Source organism: Macrosteles quadrilineatus, unplaced genomic scaffold (assembly GCF_028750875.1).
Source record: "Macrosteles quadrilineatus isolate MER2022 unplaced genomic scaffold, UCM_ALF_1.0 Scaffold_1__1_contigs__length_201487025, whole genome shotgun sequence".
NCBI lineage: Eukaryota > Metazoa > Arthropoda > Insecta > Hemiptera > Cicadellidae > Macrosteles > Macrosteles quadrilineatus.
In genome coordinates this window covers 132,210,190-132,224,060 of record NW_026542594.1, presented here as the reverse complement: position 1 = coordinate 132,224,060, position 13,871 = coordinate 132,210,190, and the positions used below count along the sequence as shown (strand labels likewise).

At 34.0% G+C, this 13,871-nt stretch overlaps 1 protein-coding gene across 1 annotated transcript in view; it reads right to left on the bottom strand.

Moving 5' to 3' along the window:
- Positions 1-555: 555 nt before the first annotated feature.
- Positions 556-13,871, bottom strand: part of LOC128985156 (probable 39S ribosomal protein L45, mitochondrial) — a 53,808-nt gene continuing 40,492 nt past the window's right edge. The window contains exon 7 of the mRNA XM_054404538.1: positions 556-870. Within this exon, the coding sequence (XP_054260513.1) occupies positions 598-870 (273 nt within the window). The 3' untranslated portion in view covers positions 556-597. The remainder of the gene's footprint in view (positions 871-13,871) is intronic.

Below are 13,871 nucleotides of genomic sequence, written 5' to 3'. Positions count from 1 at the left end.
TTGCTTTTCATTCTTTGGTTTTTAATATATAAGAGCGGTTTTTAAGTAATGGGTCATTATTGCACATAAATCCGTTGTTCGCTTATAAGCCACAACAAGGCTCCTTGCCACTTACTGGCATTATTTGTGAACTCAACAGAATGACACCATTTGCAGCTCTGTAGCTGACATGTACACTTCACTGTGTGTTTAAAAAAATGTTAACCATCGAATCTCCTGCCAAGTGTGAGACAAAGTCGGTGATACAAATGTCTTTTGATTACAAGAAACATATCCGATGCCGACATTCATCGCCAGATGACTTAAGGTTATGGTCCTAATACAATGAGTGAGGGTAAAATGCAGAAATGGGTTGTGGGGTGTAACAATGGCAGTGAAAACATTCTTCCATTTTGGTCAACTGGGAGAAGTCTGGGTACCCACCAAAAACTCAATTCCTTTTGAAAAATGAACATTTTATAAACATCCATTTTTAAACTCCCTAGCCTATTTCTGCAATTTCCTCCTATCCAATAGCATCATTCATTTTTGGATTAAAGTGAAAAGATTTTAGACTAGAAAAATGTACATTTATTTACAAAACAACTCTATTAAAAATTAGGCTGCAGCTTGAGATGAGGGTGAGGGAGATTGTACTTCGCCCTTAACTGCAACTTGGGTAGTGGAAGGGGAAAGATCCTCCGCAATACGAAAAGTTGCTCTTGCGGGCTCCTTGGGAGGCATCCAGTCTGGTATGATCTTGGCATGTATTCTCCATCTCCCGTACTTGTTGGACAAATGTTTCTCAAAAATCACATACTCCAACACATCCTTTGCCAGTATCTCACTACCATACAATAGTCGACCAAAGCGATCGTAAATTGCCAAAGTCTGAAAGAAAATTGCTGTCTTTAATATACATAACAAAGAAAGGAACTACAGTTTCATTTAATTTCTTGCAATAAATATAATATAAAAGGAACCAGTAGATGGAACGATGGAACCATAGAGAACCTTAACTACAAAATAATGTCGGTTATCTTTCCCACTTATCTTACACACTTTATTCTGGTTGACATTTTTATTAAAAAGGTGCTGTTGTATTTTCCGTGAAACCCTGTGAAGCAAGGGCACTAATGCGTTACCAACAGAAATACACAAATACCCCCGCCGCAGCAAACCTGCAGGCCAGCTTTCTACCTGGCTGGAATTCTACTAAATTATTCCCTTAAAATTGTCAGATTTTATTTCCTATTTAAATATGATTAATTTTAATGAGTACTTAGGTTTACAGCTACAGGGAAGAAAATAGGGGGGGGGGGGTTATTGAAATATTGATAGCTTAGTATGAAGTAAAACAAAAATCAAAATGTCATTAAATTACGTCTATAGACAAGCAAGCTACAACAGTTGATTTATTCTCCATAAGAATAACATGGTAATTTTAAATTTACACTTTTTTTGAGATTTTTTTTCATAAACGTAAGGCATACAACAATGCTTCAATATACTAAATTATTTGTTTTTTTTAGTTTTTTTTTAGCTCTACAAAATGGTTTGCAAGGAAATTGCAAAGTTTTATGTTATCAGGGTGAAGATGGGAAAACCCAATTTTTACCCTATAAACCACTGTTCCCATTGTCCGATCATGCTGGTTCGCGAACTCGTTCGAATAAATGTAGGTTTACACGTTTATTCCAAATTTAATCAAAATTGGATAATTTTTGCTAACAGACACATATACTAGGTGTACAATGCAGTTGTCTGCTTGAAAATATTGAGCGGAGCTAGCATAAATCCAATACTTTTATAAAGTCAATGCTACATCAGTTCCTCGTAAATGAGATTAAATACAGTATCCAATGTCAATTTATATTTGGTTCACATAAATGGAATGTCTATTTGCGGTATGCAAAGTCAATTGTAAGACTGGTTCACGTAAACGAATTGGCTACTTGCAGGAACCAAAGTTTATTTTTCATCTAATTGTCATATATTAAATATCTACTTGCAGTATCCAATGTCAATGGTACGCCTGGTTCACTTAAATGGAATGTCTATTTACAGGTTCGAGGTTCTAAAGTGGATGGTATGTCTTGTTCACGTAAACGAATTGTTTACTTACAGTATCCAAACTTAATAGTACATTTGGTTCATGTAAATGAATTGTCTACTTGCAGGGATGTGTTGCAGAAAGTCAAGAGTGCCGGAAGGTCAAATAATTTATTCTTGTACCATTAGGTCAAAAACAATATTATTTTGTTGTTAGGTCCATAATTGGGAAAGTTAGTAAAAAATTCTAACTAGTTGTTAGTTTAAAAAGTAACTGATAGAAGTTATTAGTTAGTTGAAAAACTAACTGATAGAAAATAAAGTTAGTTTTCGTAGAAGTTAGCTGTTTGTTGGGCAGTTAATTGTTGTAAAGTATTTCGTAATGACACTTCTTGGTTACTAATCTATACTATAATATGAGTTAAGTTTGTGCACAATGATTTAAAAAACGGATCCTACGATTTCCTCCAATTGCAATGCTATTGATAATTACTTTATAATACATTTGCATTGTATGATGTATGACCAGGCGCCTGAGACGGACAGTTGAAAACTCGGACACTTGATATTTCGATATTTTTTTTATAATTAATTAAACTCGGACAGTTGATTTATCTAAATATTATTAGTTATTTATCAAAACTCGGACAACTGATTTTTCTAATATTTTGTAATTTCTTTACAAACTCGGACAGTTGAAAACTCGGACAAATGAACCTCACCCTTACCAGCTTACATTTTTCACCTAAATTAATAAGAACACTTCATATCTATATGAACGAATTTGTACATAGCGAAAATTATGTTTTAGCGTAAGTTTTTAAAATTAAAAGCAGCATGAAAATTTTTAAAATTCAAATTGCAAACTACATGAAAACTATAACAATAAATCTACGAGCAAAATTTTAAAAAATTTTAAAATTTCAGAAACACTGGTTAAGTGTTTTTTATCGGATCAGGCTAGCTTTTTGTACTATAGTATCATCAATACGCAGGGCCGGTTCTAGGAATTTTTCAGAGTTAAGCGAACACCCGAATCAGCGCCACTTAGGAATCCCCCCATTCCCCCCCCCAAACCAATAACATAACATAACCGTATTTGTGAATTTTTTCCCAATCATTTTGGGAAGAACGTTTTTATAAGTTTAGGTTAGAAGAATACTTGCAATAAAAGACTGTTTATTATTCGCATAAATTTAACATTTTTACACTTTTACTCATCATATAAACTTTAGCAAAACCAAGGCCACACTAAAAAAAACAGGCCGTAATCAAGGCCACACTAATGCTCGTCAAGCATGAGACACGATAGAAGACGGCAATGACGTAATGTTTACCGTTTGTGATCAGCTGCTTGTTTTAATCTTTCCTTGGAAAATAAATAAATAAATACCTACGTCATTGCCGTCTTCTATCGTGACTTCTTTGGGCTGACTGGACTCGCCACTAGATGATTTAAACAAAAATCTACTCATTGATTTGGCTTGTTTTTATCTTCCTCTTCCAAATTTGCCTTACCCTTTTTATAATAAGTGCTAGACGTTTTTTTTCTGCCATTGTTTTCTTAGTATCGGCTCGCTAGATGTTTTACTCATTTATTCAGTTTATACTTTCTTCTTAATTAATGCGCTAATTATAAATTAAACTTAAAACTCTCGTAATCATTCACTTATCAACATCATGAATCATCAAAACAACGCCATTACGATACCGATACACGCTAATACACTAAAAGAGTGCGATACAACGTAGTGCTCTGCTCTAGGATAAGAGTCAGAAGGGAGGGAAGGGAGGGGGAAGTTTCTTGTTGTGACAATTGGCGCTGCGCGCTTGCCTATCTCATCTCGAGCATGAGTGAGTCGTGAAATGAAACCCACAGGCGCCACGCCGTACGCTGCCGAGCGTCAGCTCACTACAAAATCGAAACTGCAAATGGCATTGAGTCCCTGAGTTAATTCTGTACAAATATACACATTTTTCAAGTGCTGTTGGTACAAACAGAATAAATGCCTTTATTGTGGTATACTTGAACTCTGAGCAAAAATAAACAAAATTACATTGTTCACGTAAAAAAAAATTGTTCCGTGCGCCACTTTTCCGTGGCGCCATATGCGGCCGCGTAGTTCGCGTATGGGTTAAACCGGCCCTGTCAATACGTCACAAGGCTGAACCTTCCACATACTGGTAGCTGGCAAATACTTAAGTAAACCAGTATCTCCTCAGATACAATTTATTTGTTTATTTAGCAGAGTAGAAACTTCAGATACAGTAGCTATAGTGTATTTTCTTTACTATACACTATATACCTTGAGACTTACCAACATAGTTAACATTAATAACATTATTTAACATTTAGTTCTAAATAGAACAGGTAGAGAAAGAACTAGTCTAGATATCCATAGAGTATCAACATAGATCAAACATAATTATAAGATTGGTATTATATGAAATACATTACAGTTAGCATAATTTTAATGAAAACAAAAGTCATAACAATAATTGATTTTTATCAGGGTTTTTAGGGGCTTCTGCCCTTACAAGCCACCAGTCATATATTTAATTTCATAATTTTGAATGGCGATTCTTTGCGTCAAAATTGTGGGAGTCTGGAAAGTGACAGGCAGATGGGAGTGTGCTTAAATAAATGGCAATTACTCCAGGGAAAATAGTGGAATACCGAAAGTGTCAACAAAAGGTTTGATATAACAAGAAATGTTCTCCATGCTCGCATGTTCTGCGATAGCATTGCACGTCATAAACAGCTGATTTTTCTTACTTCAGTACAGGTGATCATGCCTTATGTTCAATCCAGTACTCAATATTAACATTTGGGTTATATTACTTATTTGCCAGTTAACTCTGCAATGAACAGTATGCTATTGCTATTGCATCTTTTGTGATTTCTCTATAGAATATCATACTTAGTTACTCCTACCGCTTACACATGATTGACAAGCTAATGGGAGAAAGTATGCGTCAGATTGCTGAAACCGTTTATTTTCTTAACTATTGACGATAGAAAAGTCACTAATAAACCCAAAACATGGTAAAGTCAAATACCTTCAGTATAGAATTTAGAATTATAGTCGTAGGCAAGAGTCAATAAAAATACTTATTTTAATACCTATAGTAATATTAATCTATGCTTTCCATATCCATAGTAATACAGTACAGTACAGAACTCATTGACAAAATTAAAGATACAAGCAAACATTTCGTTATGAGACAGGGTGTTTATTTATTTATAGCCTAAAAGTAACATCCTTTAGAGTTAAGCGTATTGTTCCCATCGCGAGCGTGAGAGCGGAAATGCCGAGATTCCTAGTGAGAGGATGCATCCTCGAAAATATTTAATTAATTCCCAATAAGGCTTATGTTGCTTGGTGAAATCTTATCTTATCTTACTAATATTATAAATGTGAAAGTTTGTGTGTTTGTTTGTTTATTTGTTTGTTTGTTTGAAGTTCAATCACGCATTAACTACTGGTCGGATTGTGCTGAAATTTGGTATGATGATAGCTAACATTCCCGATTAACATATAGACATATTCTTATCTCAAATATCCTTTCGGGCTCTGCCCCAGTGGCTCTAGAGTTTCCCATGTTAACCTTATGAGTATTCAAGGAATTTAAGAATTTTGTCAGCTGTTTCAACTACAAGTTGGTTCTATGATATTGAATAGCATTAAAAAGTTATAAGGTTTACCAACAGCACTATTAATGTTTTTGCATCTATGATCTATGACAACGACAACAGCTAATTTGATGAACCAAGCAGCAACAAAAAAGCTGTGATATACAATGATAACTTTTTTCTATTGTTTAGGTGCAGTGGTAGAACATTTTATAGCTATGGTAGGTGTGCTATACTATACTATAGTATACCGTAAATTAAAAGATCCAAACTTTCAAACATTCCAAATTCTACACCGTGTCCTCTGCCATTGCAAACGCAAAGCATGAGTATAACTGCAATAAGAATTTTATACTTATACGCCAACCCCGTACGAAGGACGGGTACTCTGCTAGTTCACTATATGGTAAAAAGGGATCGTCCGCAAATAAACACTACAAAATAATTGTATAAAACAAAATTACAAAGCTCTTCATTTACTACTACATAAAAACTAGGGGACCATAGCAGCAATTGATGTTTTATAGTTATGTATCAAATTTAAAATAAATGCACACTTTTTACGAATTTAGTCGCGGTCTTCCCCCAACACGATGCATTTAAACACTGCATTACCATTATAACCTAAAAACAGAACACTAAAATCAATAAACATACAAATACGCAATGTTTACATCAGCTGGTATGTTTAGCTTATAGAAACACTGTACAGTAGACTCCCTCTAGTTCGGCTTCGGTTGGATCGGCCGGATGGTCCGGCCCGGTCTCAGGGGGACAAGTCATATGTCACGGGCGAATGACCTTCGACAGGATTGAACTTGAATGTTTAGTTTCCGGCCATAGAAGTAAACAATTCATGTCAGTTTAGTTTACGGGTGCTTCTATGGGTGAATTGTTGCATATTACAGATATTACCTATTTAAAACTATGTTACATAACCTCAAAAATACCAAGAACATTTTTTATAAATAATTTTTCCTCGGTCTAATATGTTGAAATGCAGTGTATAATTAAATATTTCGGACCACTTTTTTATGCAGTAGGTTCCCCCATTATTGTTTTTGAAACACCACGGTTTATTTGACAAAAATAAATTAAAGCAAAACAAAGAAATAGCCATCGTTAGCTTCAAGGTCAAGCTATACGCTTGCACTGACAGTCATCTGCTCACACAAACTGATTTCTGCTGTGCACTTGCTTGCTATCTCACAACAGTTTGTGATTGGGTGATTAGTAACTATGGCAACTTGTTGAATGTGTGGATGAAGAGAAACCAAAGAGGCAAAGAAAGAATAGAAGAACAAAGAAGAAAGAATAAGCGGTGTTTTTCGTCATCCATTGTTATCTTTATCATATTTTACGACTGTCCTTATTATCTTTAAGACTAAGTACTATAATTTTATGCTGTTTTATGAACTGTCTAATGTTTTTATCGACATTCTTATGTTCTGAAACAACATTTAGTAGTAGCCTATGCTGACTACGGTAGCCTGCAGTACTAGACTTTCTATTGTTCTGTTCTTTACGTGATTTATTTCTGTACGTACAGTGTTGTGTAATTTTTGTTTTGATTGAGTAAGCGTGATTTTAAACGTTTCAGTTTTTTTTACTGAACCAAGGTTATTGACTTAACATATCACGATTGCGCAATACTATAATTTGTATTTTGGTTATGTAAAATGCACTAAATCCGGTTAGTCCGGCCGTTTCGTAGTTCGGCCAGTGGTCCGGTCCCGAGGTGGCCGAACTAGAGGGAGTCTACTGTAGTAGTACTTCAATTAGAAAATGACCGGATCTTTGATGGGCTGTGTGGCAGAGCAGGGTTGGTTTTTGACACTTTTTGATATTTTTCCCACCGTCCTTGGACCTTAAGCTTTAAAATGAAGTTATTTTGTGGGGATCGATTCGCTTACGGAATTAAATATATAGATGTCTATATATTTAATGTACCTTTAGTTTTTTTCTTATATATCTTTTAGTGCAGGGGGACCGGACCGATCCTTGCTAGGTTATAGTTAATTGGGTTTAACAGTTAAAATAAAACAATATTGTAAACAAACATTTCATAATTTACGGAAAATATTTCTATTACAAACCATAGACAGACATCAGACATTTGATCGCTGAAATAATAAGAACTCTGTTTTGAAAAAGCATACAATTAATAAAAGCTACTCGCACAGAATTTTTCTCTCCTTTAATCATTGAAACCCGTTGTTCGACTTTTACACTCACTAAAGACAGCAGATAAAAACATAATACAAACAAAATCATATTAGTTTCAAAATGGCTTGTGACAACGATTTTTTACTTTTTCAAGACTGTTTTTTTTTTTTTCATTGGGATTTTGCATATTTGGATCTTAGAAACATCTTTTTTGAAACTCCATCTAACTTAAGAAAAAAATCATTTTACTGATGAAAACTTTCATAAAATTATAAAATATTTAGAACCAGACGATCAGAGTGTTGTTACTGAATGGCAAAAAGGACAATAGGAAAATAAAAGAACAAGATACAGATCTGTAACCTATGTATCATATATTTCTTTTGTTTATAATTTATTGTGTAAAATACTAAAATATATTTTGAACTAGGTATGTAATAAACAATAAATAATTAAACTGGTAAATCTGGATAAATATTCTTTCTTTTGACTTCGTTTTCTTTGCACTGTTGCGTCACGGCTTTTGTCAGTAGATGACTGGCTCTGGCTAGTGGCAGTGTGGCAATTGCTCTGTTGTGTCTTTATTCTTAAAAGTTGTGAGCAAACTTAATATTTAATTCTCATTTGAACGTTTTAATTCCTCTGTAATAATATGTATAATATAAGAGTGTTTCTTTGAAAATAAATTATTATTCTTTTTTGGCCCGATCCGATCTTGGCCCGAACAAATCTCTGACCCGACCCGGTCTCTCGGGCCATCCGCTAGTCCGACCCGACCCTAAAAAATCGAGGACCCGCAGACCCCTACTTTTTTATCTCTAAAGGGGGATGGCCCACGAGGAGTCAGTCAGACAAAATTCTTAAATAGCAGCATAGGTTGAGTTTGGTGTCAAATTAAAGGTTTTATTTAGTAAAATATGTTGCCGCAAACACAAACTCAAACGATGATGATGATAATGTCAATGACATAGCTAAAACATATTGTTTGAAATGTGACAGCTGAAAATAAGTGAAGTAAATAAACGTTTTGGTTAAATCCATCAAATTTTAATAGAATTAGTAAATACTATTGCACCTGTTGCTCGAAATCAAGCAATAATTATTAAACACCTCATTCTATCTAATTTTTACCCTTCCCCTTTCGGTTTTGTGTATTGCTCTCAACCAATGTACAGCTTGCGGTGCAGTGGTTAGTGTACTTGTACTAATATTATTCAGACCCAGATCGAATCTAGCCTGTAGCATTATCTTTAACTTAACATTATCTTAAAATATTATTTTAGGTTAAACTTTAATTAGAATTTTGCATAAAAGACAGATTAGATTAGATTGCTTTGGATTAAAAAAAGGGGATAGTTTTATTTCATTAAAGATTTATCCACTTAAAATAATAAGGGAAACATGAAAAAGAATCGCATTCCATTAATAATTAACAATTTTTACCAAATAAGCAGTTGGATAGGCTTTTATCAGACAAGATTATTTTACCTAGTTGGTAAAGCATTCTTTTTTTCCACTAACCTGTATATAAAGGGTGTTGTCTTTTTTTTAATTTATCTAAAGTGTTTGTTAGTCTAAATTTTTAACTTTCACGCTACATGCAGTCCTAATTGGTTATTCGTTGTGAAATTTAACATCACAGATAATGTTGGGCCTAAACCTTTTGTCATTTTAGTCAGCAGATTCAAATGTCTCGTAATAGGGTCCAAAACAAAACTATTCTCTATACAAGCTATTACTCCAAAAAGACGCAGATAGAAGCTGTCTGTCTGTCTACCTGTCTGTCTGGCTATCTGTATGTCTTCCTGTCTGTCTGTAATATATATCTCAAAATCCAGGGGAAAGATTTTTATCTACTGAACCACTTATTGTACAAATTTAAAAAAATATAAAAATTTTACGCATTGAACTATTGACTAGAACTTTGCCACCGACAAAACCTCTCTAACCAAAAAACATAAAGAAATCCTCGCATGCCTTTTCGTGTTAAAAATCACGATTGAAAACTATTTTTACCATACATATAAATTTGTATTAATATGGTCAATAAATTGTTTTTAACTCCAACCAAACAGTCATCAAGTAGTACTAACCAGAAGCTCTGTGCCAACTTTAAAATTTTTAGCACAACTTTAAGTACGCCAACACACAAAATTATTGAAGTAATGCGTCAAAAGAACTATCATTGTTTTGTACAGAATATACTTTTGACCTAGCGGTACTGTTGACTTATTGAAACGGCGAAATAGATTGTTTTATCAAATTTATGTTCTCGTAGGAACTGTTCACTAGGTCAAAATCCCATTAGGTCAAACTCATATACACAGCCTACTTTTTTAGTACTGACTAGCTGTGTGCACGGGGATCTTATAGTAGTCAGTTGAAACCTTCTTATATAAAGAACAGCAGTTAGTTTGCATATTTTCAGATATGCTGGCCAAATTATTATACATAAACAAATACAGTATCTGACAGTTTCAAGTCAAAAAAATGCTTTATAGATCTATGAGGCATAGCCCTAAAGTAGGCCTATAATTGAAAGCTACTTTCCACAATGATTAAAAGTAGTTAAACAACAATTCCCCGACAATGGCCCAACGAATCTACGTGTTGGGCCATTGTTGGCAAACCCACCTGCTATGTACTATGAAAAGTAAGTTGATTTATGTTTTAATACATACGAGCTGTTGGCCCGTCCTACGTACGGGAATCGAGTAGTCAATTAAAACTGAATATGATTCAGAACAGCTAGTTTACAACTTGGTGGCCGATTCACACACACTGGCTTTGAGTACAGTAGCTACATACCACCTTCCACTGCATAGGCCTACTATCACTTACCGTACCTTATTTTACCACCTTGGCCACTGAAACCTCTAAAATGATCCTGGCCTCCCGTTCTCTACTATCCCCTGCCATTTCTGGATGACAGGAAGACAGGAAGATACCAGTCTGAAGATGTCTTTCGTTACTTGGTCTTCCAAGTGGTCGTCTGCCTAGTAGTACTCCTTCACTCCTTGGAATACACTTTTAAAAGTTGAAGTATCTTCTCTCCGCCATGCAAAGCCTGCCCAGCCCATCCGAGATCCGAGCCTTTTGGTCTACTTTTGGAATGTACCCCTTTATCAAGTTTCTGAATCATACAGTACTACTGGGATAGTTATGATATGGTATGAATCGATTTTGGTTTCTACTGACACCCTGCAGCTTACTGGCCAGTTTTCTGGAGACCTACTACACCGGTTAACATTTTCATTACGAATAAAATGTGTACTGTATGCAGTCATACTTATATTCAAACATCTAGAAAAAGATGTATCAACACGTAAACCACTTATATCTTAAAGGATTAAGCCGATCCCGGACAAGAGCACCTTTGAAAGTGAAAATTTCAACCGGTATGTTTGAGGTTGAGGTAGTGGTGGGTGGTGCTGTGTTACTTCAACCAACCGTTTCCCAATTTCTTTCATTTATCATATGACTTTGTTTACATTAATTTTGTTTTGTTTTGTTTCACTGAAAAAACTAACTTACAATAATTTGGTACAGAATAAAAATATGTATTAAAATTGTAAGCTCAGGGTTTTTAGGTTCGTGCTTGGAACTCTCTTTTATTACCAATTTCCTTGCTAATAGCCTATTTTAATTTGAAACTTTTTTTTATGATAATAAAGTTAGCCTATGATTTCTTTTTTTTACTAAATAATTTTATATAGAATTTGGATAAGGTTGTTCTAAAACAAAAGTTTTTACTTGAATCAAGAATATAAATTTTAACAGCTAGGAGGCTACTCGATCCACCTCAGAATTAGGCTAATGTTCTCAAATTGTCCAACACTTAAATAGAATTGTCTGTAATAATAAGATGGAGATTACCAAATTTCTTCCAAGTTTCCACATTTCTTCTTGTTTAAACTATTTGAAATAACTAGACTATTGGTTTAGCTTTTCACTTTTTACTAGAAAATATTTTAATATAAAAATCATACAAACTAGTTTTTACACTTTCATCAGGCTAGTTAATGGTAGAAGAAGAAAATCCAGTTGTTACCTAACACATGTTTTTTAGCAACAATGTCTTCTAGGTCTTCAAGGTCTTCTAGATCTTGAAGTTCACTTTTAGTCACTCAGGCCAATTAATATTATATGAAATTTAATTTGGGTAAATTACTTTTTGAGATTTGGTTTAGATATATATATTTATTTTTACTTTAGCTTGTGTTTGAAATAGATTTTATATATTTTAAATAGGCTTTTAGGCTTAATTGACTGGTAATAGGCTATTTATATATTATTTAATTATACAAAATTTTATGAACTGTTGCAAAATATAAATCAACTTTCTTTTCATAGTACATAGCAGATGGCGACGAGGATCTTTATTTTTGAACCCTTTGATGATAATGAAGAAACATGGAACAGTTACCTAGAAAGACTAGAAATAGCTTTTGTATTCAACAATATTTCTGAGGAAAACAAGACAATAACACTGCTACATGTTATTGGAAAGAAAACTTATGGAACACTTAGAGATTTGTTACAACCTAAATAACCTACGGAGTTTACGTATAAAGAATTAATGTAAACAAAGTCATATGATAAATAAAAGAAATTAGGAAACAGTTGGTTGAAGTAACACAGCACCTAAATGATCATGTGATCAACAACCATACTGAAGATGAAGGTCGCTTTAACCAACCTCTAGCTCCTCTACCAAACGGTGAAGCCTCAAACCCTGCCTTAAGAAGAAGCTCAAGGAAAAAACAACCGGTTACAAGAATGAATATGTGATTCTAAAACCTAGGGGAGAGGTGCTGTGTTACTTCAACCAACTGTTTCCTAATTTCTTTGATTTATCATATGACTTTGTTTACATTAATTTTGTTTTGTTTTGTTTCACTGAAAAAGCTAACTTACAATAATTTGGTACAGAATAAAAATCCTATATATTAAAACGAAACAGGGTTTTTTTATTTCACGATTCTGAATCAACCACTTTGACGGATTTTTATGATTTTTGTGTTGAAAGAAAGATAATTTTGAGAACTAGGGAATGTCGAAGCCATAATTTTAGTTTAGGGTTTCAGATTTTTAGAAATTAAGTTTTAATTTTCAAAAAGTCTAGCAGTCGACGGACGAGTTAAAGTCGTTTTAGTGGTGGTTTAACTAACAGCTGGTTTCTAACTGTCATTGAAATGTTTATGTTACAAGTTGTTTGTATACACAAATATTGATCGTCAGAGTTTGCCTACACACTATTTTACTTTAAAATGCAGTTTATTTTCTACCGTAAAAGATCTATGATACCAGGAGATTGTGTAATTTTGAACTAAAAATGTTAAACGTATAATCAAGTTTTGTCATAAATGCAATCCTTTACTGTGTGTTGTAAATTACTAAACTAAATCGTATTTAGTGCTTCATTTCATATAGTAAGCCGTCATTTTAACATCATTTTGTGTCATTTTCGGACTAAGAAAATATAAATTGTTATGATAAAGTTTGGTGACACTAAAGTATATGTACTTTGCCTTGGTTAAAGCGTAGCAAATTCCCTAATTAAATTCAGAATTTTTGTGTGTATGTCTGTTGGTTGCGCATATCTCTCAGTGTCCATACAGACAACTGAAGATGACACAAAATGATGTAAAAATGACGGCTTACTCTATGAAATGAAGCAGTAAATACGATTTAGTTTAGTAATTTACAACACACAGTCCACGAACTATTGATACATAAACAACGTAAAGTGCAAACAATTCATGAAGGTTTGCTCAACACATGTTTTACTCAGATGAATTATATGTCAAGTTTGGTGATGAACGTAATACCGCGAAAAGACTCAGATTTACACAATCCCTGTTTAGTGGGCACTTCGACGTTTTAGAGCAACAAAAAGAGCCTTTTTCTCCCAATTGTCAGCCGATCCCGGAATCTCAACAAAATACACCAAGGCGTAAACGGCGTAGCAGGTGCACAGACAAACAAAGGAAGTAATAGGTGAAGAACGCAAGCAAAAAGTATGAACAAACTCATCCTG